This window comes from Astyanax mexicanus, chromosome 7 (assembly GCF_023375975.1).
Source record: "Astyanax mexicanus isolate ESR-SI-001 chromosome 7, AstMex3_surface, whole genome shotgun sequence".
Classification (NCBI taxonomy): domain Eukaryota; kingdom Metazoa; phylum Chordata; class Actinopteri; order Characiformes; family Acestrorhamphidae; genus Astyanax; species Astyanax mexicanus.
The window spans coordinates 8,286,043-8,310,521 of record NC_064414.1 but is presented as its reverse complement, the minus strand read 5'-3'; the positions used below and the strand labels follow the sequence as shown (position 1 = coordinate 8,310,521).

The following is a 24,479-nucleotide window of genomic DNA, read 5'->3' as shown; positions in this document are numbered from 1 at the left end:
ACCTTCACTCTCTTTTTCCCCCACAGTTCTCTGCTGTGTGTGTGTGTGTTTTGTTTTGGGTTGTGTGTCCATCGTATAAGGGTGGTTATGTCTCTCCTGTAGGCCAGAGAGGAGGAGGCCTCCACGCAGCACAACTTGTCCAAAGACACGCCCAGACTTGTCCTCAAGACAAACAGCGATGCGCTTGTAAGACATTTTAACTCCCCTGACCAGATCAGTGACCAGACTTAGTAACTCACAGCCTGTGTCTCACTTCAGGCACTATGTACTACATTATAACACTGCATTACACCTAATACTTTGTAGTATATTATTGCACTATTCATTATATACTATACTATCACACTATTCAGAATCTGCTGTAGTATATAGTATTGTACTATATCTCTATTCCTCATACCAAAGGGACAATATACAGAGTATGCATCAATTTTACATTATGTACTATACTTACACACAATGTATTATTTTTACACTGTGTATCACTTTTATTTTCTTAAAGTGAAAGTCAGTATTGTGCAATATACAGTACCAGTCAAAATTGGTGGACCCACCTTCAAATTCAGTGTTTTTTTCATCATTTTAAAATGTTTCGTATTGTAGATTAATAATAAAGTCATCCAAACTATGAAGAAAAACCTATGAAATTATTTAGTACAAAAAAAAGGTTTAAACAAACCAGAATATGTATTATATTTTAGATTCTTCAACGTAGCACATCTTGCTTAGACGACAGTTTTGCACATCTTAACATTTTCTCAGTCAGCCTTATAAGCTAGAGTCAATTGAAATGGCATTCAGTTAACAGCTGCGCTGTACTTGTCAAGAGTTAATTACTTAAATTTCTTGCCTCTTAGGGCGTTTTCACACCTGTAGTTTGTTTCTCTGGTCCGAATCAGTTAATGAGTTCGTTTACTTGGAGCGTTTTCTTGCTCTGTTCGGTCTGGTTTCACATAGGCATAAATGTAAACGCACCAAAATGCGCATCAATAAACCACGCGAGCAGCCTGTGTCCTCTGATTGGTCAGAGCTGTCTGACACGGTAGTACGTTAAATATAAATATACGAAATAAGTAAATACAGCGAGAAGATTTTGTGTTCCAGCGCAAATATTTGTGCTTTAACACTGAACGCTGAAACGCTGCACTTTCAAACACAGTGTTTCTACGTGCAGCGCAGATTTATACATAATAAACAGAGTCACGCGGCTGTGAGCAGTGAATGCAGCGCAGACGGCGCGTGCATGGACACAGTGTTTGTTCACAGCTGTGGTAATTAGCGTTATCTGGCTAATATATCAGTTTAAACTGTGCTTGCTTTATCAGCAGTTTAGCTCAAATAAATGGCTTATATTTAATAGCTGGATCCGATCGAGACCGGATCACGTTCTCACCACAAGCGAACCTCTCCAGAGTTTGTTTGGTACCGGACTGAGACCACCTCCTCTAGCTGGTCTCGGTCCGGTTCTTTTGATCCGCACCCGAGTGCGATTACTGTTTTCACACCTGCTCAATCGAACCACACTAAAGTTACAAACGGACCACAGTTCTTTTTAACCGGACCAAATAGTGCTGGTGTGAAAACGCCCTTAATGTGTTTGAGAGCATCAGTTGTGAAGAGGTACAGTTGATATACAGTGAATAGCCTATACTTATAGATTATTAATGCTCTAATCCATATTATGGCAAGATCTACTAACTAAGTAAATTAAAAAAATGCAGTCAATCCAAAAAAACAATCCAAAGAACTTTGAAAGCATCCTCAATTGGAGTCACAAAGACCATCAAAACATTATGATGAAACTGGCTCTCATCAGGGCCACTACAGGAAAGGAGAAGCAAGAGTTACCTCTGTTTTGCAGGACAAGCTAATCAGAGTTATCAGCCTCAGAAACTGCAGGTTAACAGCTCCCCAGATAAGAGCACCTAAATGCTTCTTCACAGAGTATTTTGGTTTGTTTAACACTTTTAAGTTACTATATGATTCCTTATGTGTTCCTTCAAAGTCTGGATGACTTCAGTATTCATTTACAATGTAGTAAAACACATTTGATATTATTACTGTATATCTCATTAAATTTATTTAACGTATTTCTATATTTAAGTGAGAAATCTTGTGAAATGTTCAGTGTATCAATGTTATGGTTAATATATATGTATAACTCTTATGTGTTTATGTGTATTACCTACCTACACCTATATGTCATATATATCATTGCTTATTAAAAATTGTACTAGCAGTGGCTAGTACCTGATTTGAGACACAAGCTTATAGCATATGCTCATAGCTGTCTGTCATAGAAAGGCATGTGAATGTGATTTTAGTTAGGAATTATCTGAAAAATCTAATTTACCCAGTTGTTGTGACTCAAATGTAGTTCAGCCAAGACAGTTTTGCTTCATAGTTTTACATTGGTGCTACAATGTGGCTAATGTACCCAACAGGTAATTGAATATGCTAATTAGCATTGTGTGAACTCTAAAGATTACTAGAGATTGTATTGAATGTTTTAGTATATTATTACACTAAACACCATGTACTATATTATTGCATTACTAATTACCTGCTATATTATTACACTAAACATCATGTACTATATTATTGCATTACTAATTACCTGCTATATTATTACACTAAACATCATGTACTATATTATTGCATTACTAATTACCTGCTATATTATTACACTAAACATCATGTACTATATTATTGCATTACTAATTACCTGCTATATTATTACACTAAACATCTGTGCAAATAATATGTAATATTGTACTGTATCTCTATTCATCATACTATAGGTACTTTATTTGGACAATATATAATATATAGCTCTGGAAAAAATTAAGAGACCACTTAAAATGAGTTTCTTTGATTATTTTGATCACAAGTCATCAAACCAAGCTGAATTGCTTGAACTTTTTTCACCAGGAGTAAAGGCATAAGATTATCCAAAAGCAGTGTGTAAGACTGGTGGAGGAGAACATGCCAAGATACATTAAAACTGTGATTAAATATTGATATCTGAAATTATCTTTTTTTTTTGCTTTCTTTGCATTATTTGAAGTCTGAAAGCTCTGCATCTTTTTTGTTGCTTCAGTCATTTCTCATTTTCTGCTAATAAATGCTCTAAATGACTATTTTTTATTATTATATATTTTTTTAATTTGGGCGAAATGTCTGTAGTTTATAGAATAAAACAACAATGTTAATTTTGCTCAAACATAAACCTATAAAAAGCAAAATCAGAGAAACTGATTCTGAAGTGAAACTAAAGTGATCTCTTTATTTTTTTCCCAGAGCTTTATATTACGCATTATAATATTTTACCCTATGTACTATATTTACACACAATATATTAGTTGTTTTATACTAAATCAGTATTTTACAATACAGTAGTCCAAGTGTTTTCCAGCCAAGACATTTTGGCTCCATAGTTTTGTTTGCTTAGGCGCTACAATGTGGCCAATGTAGCCAACAAGTCATTGAAAGTACTCATTAGCATTGTGTGAACTCTAGAGATTAATAGAGATTATATTGTATGTTTTATTATAAATGTGCAGTTAGACTACAGTACATTGTTAGAGATTATTAGAGATTATAAGATATTATAAATCACTTTAAACACTTTAAGGAGAGTTTGTACTGTTTTTGGCATGCAGTTAGCTCCATGCTAACCAAATTTGCTACAACTACTTTAGCATTGAGCTCCAGTGTAGAAACTAATGAAGTAAACAAACACATCTTAGCTAATTTGGGGTAACATGACTGTGTAAACTCGATTTTTCATTTAATTGTCTCTGATTTGCAGAGCTTTCTTTAGCTAATGAAGACATTCCACTTTTTTCATGTTTTGTTTCAACATTGTCATTCTGCACTGCATCAGACTGTGTGTTTGTGTGTACTGTATGTGTGTACTGTATGTGTGTTTATGTGTACGTGTTGGTGGGCAGACTGTTGGGGTCAGAAGTGAAGGTGGTGAGAGAGAGAGAGAGAGAGAGAGAGAGAGAGAGAGGTTGAGATATAACGCAGGGCGCTAATGTTCAGCCCGCGGCCACAAGTTAGCGAGGTAATTACAGAAAAAGCGCGAGCAAGAGAGAGTCTGCGAACAGTCGCACTACTGTCACGACTATCAGCAGAAAAAAATGACAGTAATTATGTCCACGCTAAGAGCGAGAGTGAGTAAGAGAGAGACAGACAGAGAGAGGCAAATACCTATGAGCTAAAGGAAGTAAAAGAGACAGAGGAGAAAGATAAATAGAAAGAGAGATCAAAAGATAGAAGAGACAGGTAAAAAATAAGAAGAGACAGAGTGAGAAGTAAAGAGGGAAACAAATGAGAGGTTAAGTGAGCAAGAGAAAAAGTGAGCAAGAGAGAAAAAGAATTAGAGAAAGAAAGCGAGGTAAAGATGGAGAAAGAGATGGAGAGATAGAAGAGACAGATATAGATAAAAGCTTGAAGAGAAAGACAGGTAATTAAATAGAAGAGATTGAAAAGAGGTGGGAAAGAAAAATGAAGAAAAGAGAGGGGTAAAGAGGGAAACAACTGACAGGCAAATTGTCAAAGCAAAAAAGGAGGTAACAAAGAGATAAAATAAGGGTGAAAAGAGAGAGAGAGAGAGAGAGAGAGAGAGATAAAGAGTGTGAAAGAGGCAAAGGAAGTCAGAAAGAGAGAAAAATGTGAGAAAGATTTAGGCAGATAGAGGTGAAGAATGAGATGAGAAGTGAGAGAAACAAAGAGATAAAAGAGAAAAAAGAGACAGAGAGAGAAGCAAATTGAGAAAAAGAAGAACACAGAAAAAAGAGGGAGATATGCACATAGATAGAAGAACATAAAAAAAATGTTGATAAAGGTACATTTAGACAGAGAAACAAAGAGAAATAAATGAGAGACAGAAGAGAAAGAAAGAAAAGCACGAGGTAGAAAAGAGGTAAAGACTGAAAATAGGACAGAAATCAAAGATGTCGTGAGAGAAAAGGATGGAATAATACATGAACGTAGCAGAAGCTTAAGGAGCGATGATTAGGAGAGAGAGAGATGGATGGATGGTGAGAGAGGAAGTGCATTAGTGTAATGTGCAGTGAAATTTCCCGCTCACAGTGCGGGCTGGTTAAGTGCTCTCCATCTGTGCTGAGTTTAAACCGGGGGAAATTAGCGTCCATGTATAATTTACCATACGCACACACTGAGACCTGCAACACAGTGTCGCTAAGTGTGTGTGTGTCTGTGTGTGAACTGGGTGAGAACTAGGTGAGAATGACCAAAACCACACTTCAGTGATTAAAGAGCTCCTCACAATCTAATTACCACCAAAAACACTGTTGGTGGTGGCACCTCTATAACAAGTAACATTAATGTGATTAGGACCAGTTACTGTCAGGAGGACATTTCAGAACAATCCAGATAGTGAAGAGATCCAATCACAGTCAGGGGGAGATCTTGGGGCCAAAAAGGCAGTAATTAGGACCAATCGGGAGTCTGTGGAAGGTCTTGGAACAAAGAAGGAGGGTAAATGAACCACTGACAGATAGGGGGCTTTCTCAGAACAAATTATGAGGTGATAAGAACCAGTCACAGTCAATGGGAGGTCTCATACCCGAAAAGGCAGTAATTAGGACCAATTGGAGTCTGGGGAGGTCTCAGAACAAATTAGGAGGTGATAAGAACCAATCACAGTGCAGGTTCAGAACAAATGAGGAGGTGATAAAGACCAATCACAGTCAGGTGGAGGTCTTGGGGCCAAAAAAGTAGTAATTTGCACCAATTGGGAGTCTAGGGGAGTTCTTGTAACAAACAAGAAGAGGATGGGAACCAATGATGGAAAGGGGTAGTTTTTATAACAAATAAAATAACAAATAAGATATATACCACTTTTAGTTAAGGGGAGGTCTCAGACCCAACAAGGCAGTGCTGATTACGGCCAATCACAGTCAGGGGAGGTATGATAACGAATGAGGAAGTGATAAAGACCAATCACAGCTAAGTGGACACAGAACAGAAAAAAGACACCAATTAAAATCAATTGGAATCTAGTGGAGTTCTTCCAAACACCTCAGGCAGTGTTTAAGACCAGTCACAGTCAGAGGAGGTCTCAGAACAAAGAAAGATGGGAAAAGAACCAATGACAGATAGGGGACGTTCTCAGAACAAATTAGGAGGTGATAAAGACCTGCTGCAGTCAGAGATGGTGTCTCGGTTCCAAAAAATCAGTAGTTCAAATCAATTATCAGAATCAGTACAAGGGATGTTCAGAACAAATGAAAAGGTGATTAGGACCAATCACAGACAGGAGGGATGTCTCAGACCATATTAGGAGGTAACAAAAAACAATCACATTCAGGCTAAGGTCTCAGAACAACTAAGTGGATGATTAGGACCAATCACCAATCGCTCATGGAAAGGTTTCAGAACAAATGAGGAAATGTGATAAAGACCAATCGCCGTCAGGGTGGGTGTCTCCAAACAAACTAGGCAGTGATTAAAGCCAATCACAATATAGAACAGAACAAGTGAGGAGTTGATAAGGACAAATAACAATCAGGGGAGAGGTCTTAGAACCAACAAGGAAGTAATTAGGACCAGTTGGAATCGGAGGAAGTGTCCAAATAACCAGATAATGGTTAGAATCAATCCTAATGTGGGGGGAGGTCTCAGAACAAACCAAGCAATGGTTAGGATCATTCACAGTCTCAACAGAAATGAGGAGGTGATTAGAACCAAACCAATCCATTTACCTGTTTTTACTATTTTCGACTGTGACTATAAAAACACTAAACAGGATAAAGAAGTAGTTTACAAACGAATAAGAACAGAAGAAACAATAAAAGCCTTTAATAGTAGTTTAAGCATGCAAAATTGGAACTCAGTTTATAGAGAGACAGATGTAAATAAGGCATATAATGATTTCTTGGAGATTTTTTGTTCTTTATATAATAAACATTGTCCACTTAAAGAATATCGTAAAAACAATAAATACAATAAATGTCCTTGGCTAACCAAAGGAATATTAAATGCTTGTAAAAAGAAAAATAACCTATATAAAAAATTTATAAAGACAAAATCGTATGTGGATGAAAAAAGATATAAAGTATACAAAAATAAGCTAACAGAAATCATTCGAACAAGTAAAAAATTGTACTTTAATGAAATTTTACAAAACAATAAAAATAATATTAAGGAAACTTGGAATATTCTGAATAGTTTAATTAAACCAGGAGCTTCAAAAACTAAGTATCCAGATCATTTTGTTGATAAAAATGTTTATGATTTCAATATGAACAATATAGTAAATGGGTTTAATAAATTTTTTGTCAATGTTGGCCCAGACTTGGCTGCTGATATCCCAAGTTTAGGACATCATCAGTCCAATGAAACTATAAAAGGAAATTTAAACTCAATCTTTCTTTCTGCAACAGATGAACATGAAGTAAAAAATATTGTTAACCAATGTAAAAGTAAAATATCTACAGATTGTCATGATATAGATATGGTATTAGTTAAAAAAGTTATAAATAACATTTCAAAACCTCTGACCTATATTTGTAATCTGTCTTTCCAAACTGGATGTGTTCCGAAAAAAATGAAAGTTGCAAAAGTTGTACCAATCTACAAAAACGACAATAAATATATTTTTACTAATTATAGACCTATTTCTTTACTTCCGCAATTTTCAAAAATTTTAGAAAAATTGTTTGATTCTCGTTTAGAAAAATTTATTGAAAAATTTGAGTTAATAAATGAAGGTCAATATGGCTTCAGAGCCAAAAGAACTACATCAATGGCTATTATTGAGGCAATAGAAGAAATTACAAATGCATTGGACAGGAAAAGATATGCAGTTGGAATATTCATGGACCTCAAAAAGGCATTTGATACTATAGACCATTCAATATTATTAAAAAAAGTAGAGAAATATGGAATTAGAGGAGTAGCAGGTAACTGGATAGAGAGTTATCTTACAGAAAGGGTTCAATATGTGAAAATGGGTAATTATACATCTGAATATCTTGGCATCGCTTGTGGTGTCCCCCAGGGGGCCGTGTTGGGCCCAAAATTGTTTAACATGTATATAAATGATATTTTCAATGTATCAAAATCACTAAAACTAATATTATTTGCGGATGATACTAATATTTTTTATAGCAGTGACAATCATAATGAACTCATAAATACTGTAAATTATGAATTAAGTAAAATAAAAGAATGGATGGACAGAAACAAGTTATCTTTAAATTTAATTAAAACAAAAGCAATGATATTTGGTAATGATAAGATTAATTCTGTATTTCAAATAAGCATAGATGGTGCCCCAATTGGAACTGTAACTGAAAACAAATTTTTAGGAGTAATAATAGACAGTAAATTAACATGGAAAGCCCACATCAGACACATAAAAACAAAAATTTCCAAAAGCCTCTCTATTATGAACAAAGTAAAGCAATTTCTCGATCACAAAGCACTCCGTATATTATATTGTTCTCTAGTTCTCCCATACTTATCATATTGTGCGGAAGTATGGGGCAACAATTATCAATGTACAATACAAACACTATTTAAATTACAAAAACGAGCAATGAGAATTATACACAAAGTTGGATTTTTAGAGCATAGTAATAATCTTTTTATTCAATCAAAATTACTTAAGATTCATGACATCGTAAACTATTACACAGTTCAGATTTTATTCAAGGCGTTTAACAACTTATTACCAAGTAATATTCAGAAGTTTTTCATAGTTAAAGAGTGTGCTCATAATCTTAGAGGTTTTGCTAAGTTTTCATCATGTAAAGCTAGAACTACCAGAAAAAAATTTTGTGTGTCTGTATGTGGAGTTAAATTATGGAATAGCCTGGACTCCAAACACAAGCAATGCCAAAGTATTCATAAATTTAAGTTACATTATAAAAAGATGGTTTGGGATCAGTATAGAGTGATTGGGACTTAAAAAAAAAAAAAAAAAAAAATGTGGGTATTTGTTTATTATGATTGTTTTCTTTCCTTACCATTGCATGTTTTGTTGTTCTCTTATCACTGTTGGTATGTGCTTGTATGTTTGTTTTGTTATTTTATTTTTTCTCTTTTTTCTCTTTGTTACCGTAACTAGTATGGTTGCCCTCTTACCACTGTTGGTATGAGGGCTGCTTGTGTATAGTATTAGAACCTTCTTTACTATCGCTGTTGGTATCTAGGTTAGAGGATTCTAAGTATTTGTAAATTTAATTTTCTCTGTTGTTAAGTTTCATCTAATGTAAGTTGATGGGAAGTGGCTATGTAAGCTATGTAAGTTATGTTAATTTTGAAGAAAGGGGTGGGTTTAAATAAGTTTTCTTCTTCCCACTCCTTTTTGAGTAGCTGTATTGTATATCTTCTTCTTCTGCTGCTCATAATAAAATATCTATCTATCTATCTATCTAATCCCAGTGAGGGTGAGTTAGTAGAACAAGCTCAGAACAAACAAGGCATGGTGATTAGGACCACTTACAGTAAGGAGGAGGTCTCCGAATAATTATGGTAGAGATTAGGACCAGCTGAAGTTCAGAGCAGATTTTAGATTAAATAATGCAGAGATTAGGACTGATTGATGTCAGGTGGTTTCAGAACAGACAAGAATAGAATTACAACCAGTCGCCATCAAGAGGAGGTTTTTGAACCTTTGAGTTGGAGATTAGACAGATTGGATCACAGCAATAAGGAGACCAAACTTATTTGGACGTTTCCACCTCCTGTCCTGGTGGGCATCAATTTGTGCTTGATTGATTCTCTCCTGGATCTGGGATTTAAAAAAACACTGTTCTATACCGTTTATATCATACTTTCATCAGTCTGACAGATTGCAATACACTAAGGAAACATAGAGGGCGACATGATTTCATTTTTTTCATTGTGAAGTGTAAAATAAGAAATTGTTTGAGGGAGAAGTGATGGGCTGACCATAGTGGTCTCAACTAGATCCTAGATGCTAGGCTACATTCCACTGGTTGAAAAACATCCACACAATTTCATGTGTCTTATATGAATTAAAATTGTGGAGGTATACTATTAATCATTATTAAAGCACTATCCGGATGAGATTAGTGTCTCAGGGGGACGTCTGTGAAAAATATTTCACACTTCTACTCAGTGCTAAAACTCATCCGGCCTCCAGACCTCTATAAAAAAAGTTTTTAGGCTTTCTCGGTCACGTGACATAATAAAAGTAGTGCCCTATTTCCACTTGCTGTTGTTTTTACGTAAATCTCTGTGGAAACGTGCACCCAAAGTGTAATTACGGTGCATGGCAGAGGACAAAAAGCTATTTTATTAAACGTGAGGTGACGAAACTCATGAGGATGTGGACATGTGAGACATGTGGATCTGGACAGGTTCAGTAAAAAAAAAAAAAAAAAAAAAACGGTAGGTAATTCAGCCTTTAATTTTTCAGAGGAGGTCTGAAAAAACACATACATAGTCATTCTGGTTGGGAATTAAATCACAGAGGACCCCCCATAAAAGAGAAAATAAACATGTGGACCCCCTGAGAAACAAATCCTGTCCAGATAGGGCTTTAGAAAGTGTTTTTTGGCTCTTGGACAATGATGGGTAGCTTAGTTGGCTTTTCAGGCAAGACACAGATTTAGCTGGACTACATTGGTATGATATTTAAGTTTGTTAATTTTCATAATATTAAGTAATGGGGTTTGAATGCAAAGATAAATAAGATGCCATTAGATTACGCAGTCTATTACTGCAGTAGTGGATGATGTCAGGATGAACCAGCTTGGCAGGAGGACCACCAGGGAGAAACCATGGTGGTGCTGTGATATAAGAGAGGCATAAGATTGCAGTTTGTTTATATATGTGTGTGTTAGGAAGTGGCGAGCGAATGCGCAGAGAGAAAATGCCTGTGTGTGTGTGTGTGATGAATGTCTGTCATTGACAGTAGTGACAGCTGATTAATCCCCTCATTACATCCTGTGAGACTCCCTTTCGGTAATCACCTCACTGGGCCTGAGGCAAATCCGCCACTCTGCGCTCGTCAGCCAGAGCTCGCGAAGAAACAAGTGACAGACAGACAGAGGGATAAATGACAGAATGACAGGACAAATGTAGAAAGTTATAGAGTTCTACCTTATTTGCTACACTTTTCCGAACTTGGTTTCTTTCACACGCCATCCGTCCGTTCCACACTCATACCTTTCAGACTTGTTGTACCTGTCGTCCTCTGTTAGCATCACCTTGAATAGACAACTAGACTGCCTATTTGTTTTGTGTGTAACCAGACACACACACACATAATTGTTCCTTGAAGGGAAAACCTTTTAGTTGGGACTTGCTTGGCTTGACCCTGTGGCTCTGCCAGGGGCAACTGACTCTGTGACAAGAACTGACTGTGGATGTGCTTGTGTATGGGAGGAAGGGAGCGAGTGAGTGAGTCAGAGAGAGAGAGAGAGAGACAGAGAGAGAGAGAGAGAGATAAAGAAAGAAAATAATGTCAGGAATTGTCCTCTACAGTTGATGATGAAAATATACATTTGGTGTGTTGTATGGATGAGACACATGAATTCAGACACAAGAAGTTGAAGTTAAAGATCTTAAGAAACTTAACTCACTTGTTACTTACTTATTGAATTTAATGACAGGCATACCATATAACCATTAAAATAACATAATAGAACAAAATAAGCAAACAGATCTCAAATAAGATGGGCACCATTAAAAAACCTTGCTTGCTCTTTTAGTAACATAAAGTTATTTTCATTACTGCTGATCTGGCAAATGTTCAATTTTAAGCAAATAATTGTCCTGTGTTGTGTTTTGTGTGCATTCCAGGTGTGTGACTGGTGCAAGCACATTCGCCACACTAAGGAGTACCTAGACTTTGGGTCAGGTGAGAGACGTCTGCAGTTTTGCAGTGCAAAGTGTCTGAACCAGTACAAGATGGACATCTTCTACAAAGAGACTCAGGCAGCCCTGCCAGCTGCTCTGTGTAACCCTGTTCATCAAGCTGGGGAGGGTAAGTCAGAGGGAAGCCCTGGGGTGCAGCTCCTTACCCCTGAGTCTTGGAGCGCTCCTCTGAGTGAACTACGGGCTCGCAAACCTCCCTCACCAGGGGGCGCCACGTCAGGAGCCGGTCACTCTGGGTCAGCGTCGGGATCACCCTCCGAGCACGGAACCGCGTGTTCATCTTCTTCATCTTCTTCGTCCGCGAAAATCCCCACGCCGAGGCCTCATGGAAGTCCGACGTTACCACATCCCCCTCCACCACCCCCTGGACCTGGACTCCACCCACCACTTGGGATGCCACCCGGCAGTCCTCCCATGGTGATGACGCCTCGTGGTCCAATGCCGCTCCCCCTCTTTATGGAGCACCAAATGATGCAGCAAATGCGCCCTCCATTCCTTCGGCCTCCCGGACCCAACAGCCCGCTCTCTAATCCCATGATACCTGGCATCGGCCCACCCCCTCCTCCTCCCAGGACCTTGGGCCCACCGTCAAGCCCTATGCACCGACCCCTTCTCTCACCCCATGTTCATCCTTCCTCCACGCCTACAATGCCAGGTAACCCACCTGGAATGATGCCTCCTCATCCGGGTGCCCACATTCCCGGACTGCCCTTCCCTCCAGTTAACATCATGCCAGCTGGGCCCATTCCAATGCCACCTATGATGAACTTTGGCATGCCATCGCTTGCTCCCCTGGTGCCCCCTCCAATGCTCTTAGTGCCGTATCCTGTAATCGTGCCCTTACCGGTGCCAATACCCATCCCTATTCCCATCCCTGTCGGCCCAAAGGCATCAGGTGATCGACCAGGGAATGACGGGACACTTCCGGAAGTTTCCGGTGATCACAGCTCCTCGCAGGACTTGCCTTTCTCCCCTGATTTGCCCAGAGGAACAGAAAGCCGAATTCATAAGCAGGGTCCCTCAAGCTCGTCCATGCTTTCACCAGGAGTGTCCAGTCAGACAGAACGGGGCCGGACAAGCATGATGGATCTCAACGTTAAAACAGAAAGCCCTGGAAGTGGAAGTTCCACTTTATCAAATTCAGGATCGCCTACAGACACACCAGCAAATGGAATCATTGATTTAACGACAAATCGTCGCTCAAGGCAGCAGCAGGTCATCCAGCGGGCAGTGCCATGCGTGCAAGTGAAGCCTGAGCCTGACTTGACTCCACTCACAGGGCATGCTGTGCCACAGTTGAGTGAATGTGAAGCGAATGAAAGAGACTCTGTTAGCACGGGGCCAGTAGAGGACTTGCACAGAGACAAAGACAGCAAGCCTAATAGCCCACTGGACAATGTGTTGCTGCCGTGTGCTGACCCTTCCTTCTGCAGTGCCACGCCTCCACTCTCTCAACCAGTTACATGCACCCTTTCTACTCAGACAGCCAGCATCTTCACAACAAAAACAGAGCTAGGAACCGCCACACCTTGTAACGTTATTGTCAACGGGGGCTCTGGTTTGCAGCCACTGGAGCCCACAGTCCGAAGCCCTCCTCTGGAACAGCGTCCCCTTGTGGAACCATGCCGCCGGGCAACCACAGTCTGCAACGAGCCAGCAGAAGGAGAGGACCTGAAGGAAAACAGTTGTATGTCTATTGAGAGGGACACAGCAGGTAAGAGAGCATTATCTGAGCAGACCAATGCTCCTGGAGTCACAGGAGATGAGAAGTCCCAAGAGGCGGAGGACGCAGCGTCCGGAGCAGACCACGCCTACGCTCTGCCGCTTATGCCCAAACCAGGCTGCGTCATTCAGCCTGTGCCCAAACCAGCAGAGAAGACGGCAGGCATCCTGCCATGTGGCCTGACTGCACCTCTAGCAGCAGCGGGAGCAGCGGAGCTGGAGCCCCCGCTGAAGAGGAGGTGCCTGCGCATTCGCAATCAGAACAAGTGAAGAGTGAGAAAGTTTTCAGGTCAGTCTCTTTTTCCGTGTTTTTCATGAAATTTCATGGTAATGTCATGATAAAAAAATGCTTGTGTGACTAATCCAAATATCTGAATGTCTTTTTTATCTCTTACAGATGCGTACATCTCACCAAAGGGACAAGCAGCACAGCACTGCAGCAGATACCATTAGTCCTTCCACATCCACCCACATCCACATATGATTACCCACCCACCTGTGCATCATCTAAACGTGCTCTGTACTCACAAACACACAACACGTCCCGTCAAACAAATTTTCACCACCTCACAAGGTGACCACACAGTGACCCCCTCTGAATAAATCTCTCTGAGCAACAGAGTATGGGTCTTAATGGCTGTTGAACTTAAACCCTATTCTGGCTCTTCACTGGTTGTGGAGGTCCCCGATTCTTTCCCCTCATCCTGGAATGTATCGTCACATCTGTGCTGAGGTGTCTCCCCGTACAGGACTGGTGAAGCTCTGCGGTGCTGAGGACTGCAATGTACATAAATAGATGCAAAAGGGCCAAAACGTGGGTATCATGCAATCATGAAGAGGTTCGCTTTGCTTGCCAATCAGAAAATGTGCCCACGAATGACTGACAGGACCTGCTCCTGTGCAAGCCCCCGGGGGGCGGGCCTTAAACATGTTGCCCAATCAAAAAATAAAAATAAATAAATAACATAAAGCACTGTGGCCTGCCTCGCAGATGAGCCCCTTAATGATTAAAAGAGACAAGTTTTTTTTTTGTTTGGTCAGAATTCAGACAGGTCTGGTTAGGATAGTATGAGTTGTGAGAGAGAGCTGTCTTCTCAGGCAGAACCGAACCGAAGATCCACACCGCGCCGAGAAAGTAATGAGGAAAAGTCACTCTGGTCAAGTCTGGTCAGTTTTTTTTTTGCTCTTTCTCTGGTTTCCATTCCTCCTATTATAGTTTGTTTCTTTCTCTTCCTTTCTTTGGCACCACCAGCAAAATATACAGTAAGCCTTCTTTAAGCCCTTTTTCAGACATGGCCACCGAAACTACAGGAAGATAGGATAAAGACTAGGGAAGCCGACTTTCTACAAGAACACCATGGACATTACAGAGAAGGCAAAAAAAAAGAAAGAAGAAAGGTTGGGATACTAAAGGAAAACGATATTTATGGACTGTTTGCTGCCACCCCTGCAATTGGTGTTGGTGGTGCCAGCATGGACGGATGTGCAATGGAAAATCCACTCCCTCTAAATGACTCAAGGACGACAGGGTAGAGACACAGAAGCAACTTTCACAAGGACTGTCAAAATGGTCAACCTCTCTGACGCTATTGGTTAGGAGAAACTCCCAATCCTTCTACCAACATAAACCCACAAATGCAATTAATCACTACAGTTTCCCATTGTACGCATGCAGAGATATTTCTTACACTTTGTACACCATCAAAAAGGTTTTGACTTCATTGGTTGCATTACATGACATTCCTTATGTCCAGCAAACCAAGAATGAATTAATGACATTCTCTCTAACTTCTGATAGTCATTCAGTCCAGTTAGTCTCTTAATTAACCTGAAATTTTATCATCTGTTAGATAAGCCAGTTCTAAAACTTGCCTTTTCCTTTACTTTATTGACATGTATTCACATCTAACCCAGATCTAATACTTCTGAAGTGGATCAATACTTTTGATGATCTAGATCAAGTGGGATCAATGAGGCTTGGAAATGAATCTCTTCAAGAAGTTTGATTTTTCAGGAGTGTGGTTGGTTACTGCAGCTTTCGTTTCTTCAGCACAGCTGTCATTAATTTAAACAATTCTAACATATTTTATTTGCCAACTTGATCATATTTTTGCTAGCTGAACACGTCATGGTGCTAAAAACAGTGGCCCTGCCATCGCTTACAGAGTTTGCCAAAGGAGAAATAGAACAGATAGAACAGATCTGTAATGGTTTGGACATGCTCTTGTTTGCAGAAACGACTGCATCTGTATGGAAAAAATGCAGTTTGATCACAATCAACTGTTTAGACTTCAAGAAAAAGATCAGATACCTTCTCAGATCAGATCTGACGTCTTGTCTAAACGTCTTAACGAAGCCTGAGCCAGGAGCTCTATGAATGCCAGGAGCTTGTCACTGAAAGAGCACTTCTCTGAGCTTGAAGGAAGCTGAGCAGCCTAAACAACATGACAAACTCACAGTATAGCAAAACTGAGGAACAAACCAGCAGTGTTAAGAATTAAACACACAACATATCAGTCTGTAGCTCGCTCTGGAGTCGAGAACTCGTGGGAGTGTAACTCGAAGCCTGAGAGGGAACATGAGCGCGTCTTGCCAAAACAACCTGAAGCATTCTGGATCGTTCCGTTTTCCTCAATTCATTAGGAAAGAAAAACATGGGTGTCAAAAAAGGGTACACAGAAAGGTGCGAGAACCTGCTGGGGAAATCGTAAAACTTGTTTGAGTGTCAAAAAACGACAGGGTGGTCCCCTAACGGCCGTTTCCTCTAGCCGGTCGGCCAGACTTTCCGTCCCCTGTGTTGAAAAGTGACCGTCTCAGATTCGTCCAAGAGCTTGATTTCCTGAAAACTGAAAACAGCTCGGTGTTCTTCTTCCAGATGGCTTTTTTCCCCTCCTCTCTTTTTTGCTACTCTGTATATTCTCCTCCGATTTCCATGTTTGGTTCAGTGTGTCTCTCTGTTGCAAAATGAAACCTACCTTTTAAAAAAGAAAATCTGTTTTTGACACCATAAATAGTGGGGAAACCTTAACTTTCCCAGTCCCCAATATGATCTAAAGAATGTATACTGCCTGTCAGATGGTTTGGGAAATGTGTAACAAAGCTACTTTTTAAATTACATAAAAATGTCTCCAATGAAAATTCAGGGTTAGTTTGCAACAAATAGATGTGTCTTATTTAGTAGAAAGACTACATTTTCTTTTCTAAACTTTTGGTAAAACTAGTAGTAACCATTGACTATTAGAAATTTAAGTATTAAGATTGTGTCTTCACAACAGTACTGGTGCCCATGACCATTTTGAATTGTCCTAGATTAAACTCGTCAAAGTTTAGAAAAATGATACTTTGATTGTTACCATAATTTTAGAATTAGTTTAGCTGGGAATGTTATATGAGAAACTTTCTAATAACATTCTGATAAAATCCATCATTATGTCACATTTTCAGAAGGTTTCTGAAACATTAGCTAAAAGTTCTTATAACGTTCTCTGTTAGCTGGGTGGTCTGGCCTTCAAGCTCAAAGCAGAAGCCCCTGAACTAGAGCCTCAAGTTCTCAAAGTTCTCCTCTTTCTTGAACAGTCTCCTCCCACCATATCATATACTGAAGGTATGGTTCAAACTCAAAATTGACAGTACTTTCCCTGAAGTACCTTCAGTTTAAATAGAGCAAGGATAATGGCATGTGTTGTTGGAACTCGTTGGGTCTTAACTGTTGACCCTGAGGGTTCCCCACTGATAAAAGGTGTTTTAAACATCTGAGAAAATGGTGCTAATATCACAATCAGTGGAAACAATGCATGGTCTGTGGCATAATTCCCAAAGTAGGGCTTTTGGCAGGTGTTCATTCTTCTAGCAAGTTTTAAACAGTCAGATCTGAACAGCTTTCTGTTTATCAAGTTTTAAACACTTTCAAACCAGCAAAGAAAACATGCTCATTTCTATTAAAAGCATATTGAAAAAGCAAGTTTACCATTTCCCAAACATTTGACAGGCAGCGTAGTATCACTTTCAGGCCGGCCTGAACCACGGTCAGCTTGTATTCCTCGTTCACATTCATTCTGACGGATTTGACAGAGCCTGCTGACCTGCTGTCTAGCCAAAAAGGGGACCTGCTGAGAATGTGACCGCCAAGAGAAACACACACACACACACACACACAGTCTCTTATACAGCCTCCACAATCTCACGCTTCATCTATATGCATATACAGCTCTGAAAAAAATACCACCTAAAATTAAAGAGTTTATTTGGTTTTACCAAATTGAAAACCTCTGGAATATAATCAGAGATGGATGATCACAAGCCATCAAACCAAACTGAACTGCTTGAATTTTTGCACTAGGAGTAAAGGCATAAAGTTATCTAAAAGCAGTGTACAAGACTGGTGGAGGAGAACATGCCAAGATGCATGAAAACTGTGATTAAAAACAAGGGTTACTCCACCAAATATTGAAGAACTCTTAAAACGTTTTGAATATTTTTCATTTCTTTGCAAATAAATGTTCTAAGTGACAATATTTTAATTGGAATTTGGGAGAAATGTTGTTTGTAGTTTATAGAATAAAACAACATTGTTGTTTTATTCTATAAACTACAAACAATATTTCTACAACAAAATGTTTCTACAACAAAAATATACCTATAAATAGCAAAATCAGAGAAACTGATTCACAAACTCTTTAGTGTTCTCTTCATTTTTGCCAGAACTGTATGTACACCCTCCAAAGTTTTAATATTTAATATTTAGATTATATTGTGTATCTAAATTATGTTTTCCTTCTGAATTGAACTTTGCTACTTCTGAAATTGTGTGGGCATTTATCTTTCTCAGTCCACCATATAACATGTGTACTGGGGATACATCATAAAAGGCATTACCACCCACAGTGGACAGTGCAGTAATGTGGTAATGATCGTGACTGGTGGCATCTGCATTTTTCTCCCCAATTTAGCTAGGCCAATTGTCCCAACCATTCAGCTGCTACTCAGCTGTATATCCCCATCACTAGTGATGCCACAATGCCAGGACGGTAAAGACTAGCACATGCTTCCTCTGATACATGTGAAGTCAGACTCCGCCTCTTTTTGAACTGCTGCTGATACATCATTGCCGAGTAGCATCACAGCATGCTCGGAGGAAAGCGCAGCGACTCTCAGTTCTAATACATCAGCTCACAGCAACGCCTCCTGCTGTGCGACATCACCCTAGGAGTGATGAGGGGAAAGAGCGCCATCTAACCACCCAGAGAGAGCAAAGCAAAGTGTGCTCTCTCAGGGCTCTGGCAGCTGATGGTGAGCTGCATGGCCAGGATTCGAATCAGTTAGCACCAAAGCCAAAGTTTTCTGACAGCAGCAAATACGCAAACATGCAACGGAAGTTCAGAGAGTCTCCCACATTTTAATGGTGAGAAAGAGAGCCAACACAAGATTGGAACACACATGTAGAAAGTGAGTGGCAAATAGAGCATCCTGATTGGCCTCTTTTCTCCATGCTTAGTAGAATAATGAGGTTTCTGTGTGGGTGGGGTTTTGTAGTTTGGTTTGATCCAAAGCGAATATAAGGAGAGAGAGAGAGAGAGAGAAAAAAAATAGAGAGAGACAGAAAATATAAAACACTTTTCACCCCAAATCACACTACAGTTTATTTCTGATTTATAGGGGTAGAATTGGCTAAACTGCCCCTATGATTTCCAGTAGCACTGCTCCGTTCGGTCTATTTTTATTCTATTTTAATGCAGAGTACAGGCAGGAGGCTCTGTCTGTATCTGTATCTATCCGTATCCGTATCCGTATTTACCATTGAGCATAAATGGTCCTTAAGTGTGTTCCGAGTTGATGGCTTTTTCGTGTTTGTTGACGGACAGCGACTCATCAGTCATGTGCTTCAGACACAGCAAATAGAGATTAAGTTGAAGCATTTTTTTTTTGTTATCAGCAGCCCGATCCGATCACTCAGTCAGCCCTCAATTTCTCCCTCCTGGTGACTCCGACCCACCCAAACACTTCAGCTCCTCTCAGATAACACTGAGGGCTCTGAGAACCTGAAATGTCATTTTTTATGACCCACTGTGTGTGTATGTGTGTGTGTGTGTGTGTGTATGTGTGTATGCGTGACCTTGCTATTGTAACTGGAGTTGAGCAGACTGGGCCGGACAGATATAGCACTGAAACTGAACACTGTTGTAGTGTCTGCGGTTCCATACAGACAAGACAATGACACCAGCAAAAAAAATGTGTGTGAGTGTGTGTGTGTGTGCGCGTGCGTTTCGTGGCCTGCGACGCCGTCCTTGATAGTACAGTACAGTAACCAAAAGCCGCTACCATTCACCTGCATGAAGGACTCACTTACTCACGTGTGCTTAAAGGGAAATTCCACTGGTTTTCCAAAATGTCACAATTTAGATGTGAACAGTCACTCAGAGTGTGGGTTAACTGTGGAATTGAGATTTATTGTTGAGAAAAATACCAGCTACTGTGGTGGTGGTGGTGATGGGAACTAGGCTGCCACATGACTACAACACAAATATATTTTAAGACATTTTATTTAAACACAAAGGGGTACACTTGCCAAAATATAAGAAAAAAATTGCTAACACATTATAATACAGTCCGTTTACGTGCTTGTAACTTTTAAAGAAATGAGGACAGCCAGGAACAAAAGAATTTACAACTTTCTGACATTTACCATGTAATTTCCCAAAGCGTATGGTATAATCCCTGTATGAACAACCAGTACATATAAAATCCCTGCAGGCACAGAACAGTATTAGATTATTAGTAGATTATCCTGAGGTAAATTTTTGGTCATCTGACATCATGACCACCATTCAACCTCAAATTAACGTCTACTTATGTTAGTGGCCAGCTGGGAATGCTTATAACAGGTCGTACTGGTTCTTAAATTCATGTGCAACACAAAAAAGAAAAAGTACAACCAGGTACATGAGAGTAAAATTTTGGTAACTCTGACATTGCCATGCAATTTCCCAACAAAATTAAATATCATTGAAAAGTTACTATATTTCAGTAATTCAGTTCAACTCATATTTTTTTACAGATGCATTACACACAGAGTGATCTATTTTAAGTGGTTTTTTAATTATTTTATTGTTGATAAAAAAATGGAATATTATATAAGACCAATTCGGCAAGACTGACTTTGGACTTGATAATAAAACACAGTGGATCAACACCAGCAGATGACATGTCTCTCCAAAATATCACTGATTGTAGAAACTTCACACTAGACCTCAAGCAGTTTGGACTGTGCGTCTCTCCACTCTTCCTCCAGACTCTGATTCCTTGATTTCCAAATGAAATGTAAAATTTACTGATGATCAGTGATGGTTTGGAGAGACATGTCTGTCATCTGCTGGTGTTGATCCACTGTGTTTTATTATCAAGTCTAAAGTCAGTGCAGTGTTTTGTCTCCCAGAAAATCTTACAGCAGCACTTAATGCTTCCCTCTGCTGACAACTTTTATGGAGATGCGGATTTTATTTTCTATAAACTTTTGCATGGTACTGTATATGTTTGCATAAATGCTGTAAAAAAGGAGAAGGAAAAAAAATGATGGATAAAACAAATAAGAAATTTGCAGGAAAACAGTGCTGAGCTACAGAATATGATTTTATGGGTAAATTAAGGGTGAATGTCACATAATATCAAATCTTCTTCAGCATTATAATAGAATTGATTAGAATCGTAGGATTTAATTAATGGCAAGAAAAAACTGTCACAGTCACCCTTTATTGACCCTATATAATAATCTCAAACATTGCAATTAACATTTATATATGTTTTAAGCCAGAATACCCTTTCTATTGTCCTGATAATCCGTCCCAAAAGTGTGACAACACCAGATTACAAAATGTTTGTGGCCAACATTTCTCTGTTTGTTCACAAGGGGCCGAAAAACTGATGCTTTTTTTTTTTAGGAATTACAGTGGCTGACTGCAGGCCACAGGCTTAAGCAAATTACTTTACTCCAAATGTGTTTAAAAGCCAAAAGCATGTCATGCGTTCTTGCTGCCAACACGCCAAACCACTTATTTTTCCTTTTGTTTTATTTTGTAGCAGTCTATTCAAAAAAGAAAGAGAGAGAGAGAGAGCGAAAGAGAGAGAGAGAGATGGCAGGGCATATGCTCTACATACAGCAACACACACACACACAGACGCAGTCGCACAGACACACATATAATACTGATATGTGCCACCAAAAACCATCACAATTCAACTGGATAAAGAGATCATGTATGCAAGTCTGCTTAAAGAGGAATTCCACCATTTTTTTCCAAAAGTCAGTGTTATTCAGTGGCTCTAGTGTAAAATCATTCAGGTTGAGTGAGTGTGAAAATGTGGTTTATTATAGAAAAGCTTGCAGAAAAAATACAGTGGTGGTGATTAGTAGAGAGGCACTGAAATAGACATTTTGGCCAAAACTGAAATTAAACAGGAATGAACAGTAAAAATCAAACAGGTTGCAGGTTTTCATTATTTTGGCACTGTTTAGATTACTACATAAATTAAATAGCCTAATCTATAAGGAGAAAGCAATTATAAAACTATCATTTAAAATATTTATTAAGCACTGAACATTTAAAAGTCACAGCAGACAAGCCAAAAAGCACAATATCATTTAGTATAGATTATTCAATGTTTTCACTTTCAATTCTACAAGTTTTAGTTTTTTTAGTTAAATAATTACGGTTAGCGATGATGGGAACTAGACCTCTGTCCCCAAACAGACATACAGTCATTTTATTTACTATTCAAACTCATTAGTGAACATACACATGTCTGTTGAGCTTCACGTGTAATATTATTGATGGAAAAATAGTGAAAAATAGTGAAAAAACTAAAAAACAAAAATAGTTGAACACCATGTGCCCTACCTTTCTCATTATTACTGTATCTTACATCCACCCACCATCTATTTTAACGCCTTGCGGCTGCATCTTTTAAATAGCAACGGTGCTTGTGAATATATTGACGCCAATAGTAGTGACAGCCTCGAAATGAGGTGTGTTCAGGTAAATTTTAGGTACTGAAAGGATATATTATAAAGAATTATATATTGCTACATGCCTTTTGTGCATTTCAAGGCACACATTGCATACTTTTCCCGCCATTACAACAGCAAAGACACACTGACATGCCTTAAATCATGGTGTGTGTGGTGCACAGTTGATGGCTTGCCATTTTTTGTGCATGTGTTTAAATTTGCATTTAAATATCCATTTGAACAATCTAAAAAGTAAGTAATCATAATATGATTTTTGCCTAAGAACTCCAGTCAAACTAGAATTTTCTTTTTTATTGGATTTAATTTATTGCAAATTATGAATTTTTAAGACGTCTCCTTCCATTCACCTCCACTGTACACTGTTTCTGAAAAAGTGCATTTCACACCAAACTCATTCCAAACCTCTAAATAATGCAGAATTTGGAAAAAAAAAAATCTGTGGAATTGCTCCTACATGTGATTCCGTGCACTGAATAAAGAAAACCATGCATGTTAATGAGGCAAGATGATGAACTGGACTGCAGTGTATTGATTAATCAGGCCTGGGCGTTGGTTAGGCCACATTTCATGCGGTCAGTCTGCGCAGGGCAGCTACGAATTCCCAACACACTCGATTATGCAAAGACTGATTCTTACTTCACTGCACTCTGCACGAGACGGACGCTTGTGGGAGAGGGGGATTCATCGAAAGGGAAAAGAATAAAAAAAAAACTGCAATTTCTAACATTTTAAATGTTGAAACTTTTCAAAGGTGAAAAGCTGCCTTAACTCTTGCTCGTGTGCTCCAGCGCCTGCTGTAAACAAAACTACACACTTTGTAAAAAACAAAACAGACAAAAATTGTCAAAAAAAAAAACAAACAACAAAAACGAAAAGACAATGCTAGTGTTGATGTATATATGCTTTTCTGTGATTGTATGATCCTTGGTATTTTGCTTCATCCACCTACTTTCACTTAACCCCTCCCACTCCACCCCTCAACCCCTATCCCCTCCTGAACACAATCACACACACACACACCCCTGTAAATCTGCCCCTATTGTGATTTCTCTGTACTTGCAGAACATTTTATAGTATTATTTATTAATGACAAGTGTTTGCATTTGCAAATATTAAAGAAAGTGGCTCTTTGAACAGGGTAGCCCGCTCACTGAAGAGGAGGCGTAAATGCCTACATCTATTTCTTTTCTTTTCTAAATTAAGGAAGGAAACAGCGAGAAATAAAAAAAAAAAAAACAATAAACTTGTCTTTTTATTATGAAATTGTTATAAAACTTGTTGCCAAGATTGCTTTAAAAATGTACCATTTTTTGTCTTGTAACAGTATTTGTTTTACTCAGTGAACTGAATAAATAGAGGCACACACCAATCTTTTCGAGTGCTCTTTCATTTTAGTAGCATGCACTTTATGTCTGTTTAGTTGTGGTTTATTGATACAACCAGTATAGAGTATCTCTTAAAAGTGGGTACATACCTCTTATTTCTGTAAATATTTTATTATATATATTTTCATGGAGAACCACTGTAGATATGACACTTTGATACAGTGTAAAACAGTCAGTGTATAGATTTAGTATAAGAGTGTAAATTTGCTGTGTCCTCAAAATAACTCAACACACAGCCATTAATTCCTAAACTGCTGGCAACAAAAGTAAGAACATGGACAAATAAAAAAAAAGTGAGTGAAAATAGACAAATTGGGTCCAAGTATTTATGTCATTGTCCCTCCCCTGAGCCTATTTAAAATATTTTTAGTATGTAGACAATAAATCTGAGCTTTTATCAAAACATTTTTAGGCTGTTTGAGGGAAATTTGTTCAGAATAATATTAAAAAACATTACAACATTGAAA

At 38.7% G+C, this 24,479-nt stretch overlaps 1 protein-coding gene across 7 annotated transcripts in view; it reads left to right on the top strand.

Moving 5' to 3' along the window:
• sobpa (sine oculis binding protein homolog (Drosophila) a) overlaps positions 1–23,996 on the top strand; it is a 79,669-nt gene extending 55,673 nt beyond the window's left edge. For 4 of the 7 annotated variants that reach the window (XM_022685077.2, XM_007247527.4, XM_007247530.4 and 1 more), the window contains 3 exons: positions 103–186; positions 11,809–13,894; positions 14,003–23,996. In XM_022685077.2, coding sequence (XP_022540798.2) covers positions 103–186; positions 11,809–13,875 — 2,151 coding nt within the window. In that variant the 3' untranslated portion in view covers positions 13,876–13,894; positions 14,003–23,996. The remainder of the gene's footprint in view (positions 1–102; positions 187–11,808; positions 13,895–14,002) is intronic. The other 3 variants (XM_007247529.4, XM_022685079.2, XM_022685078.2) reach the window with 1 other exon arrangement.
• The last annotated feature ends 483 nt before the right edge of the window (positions 23,997–24,479 follow it).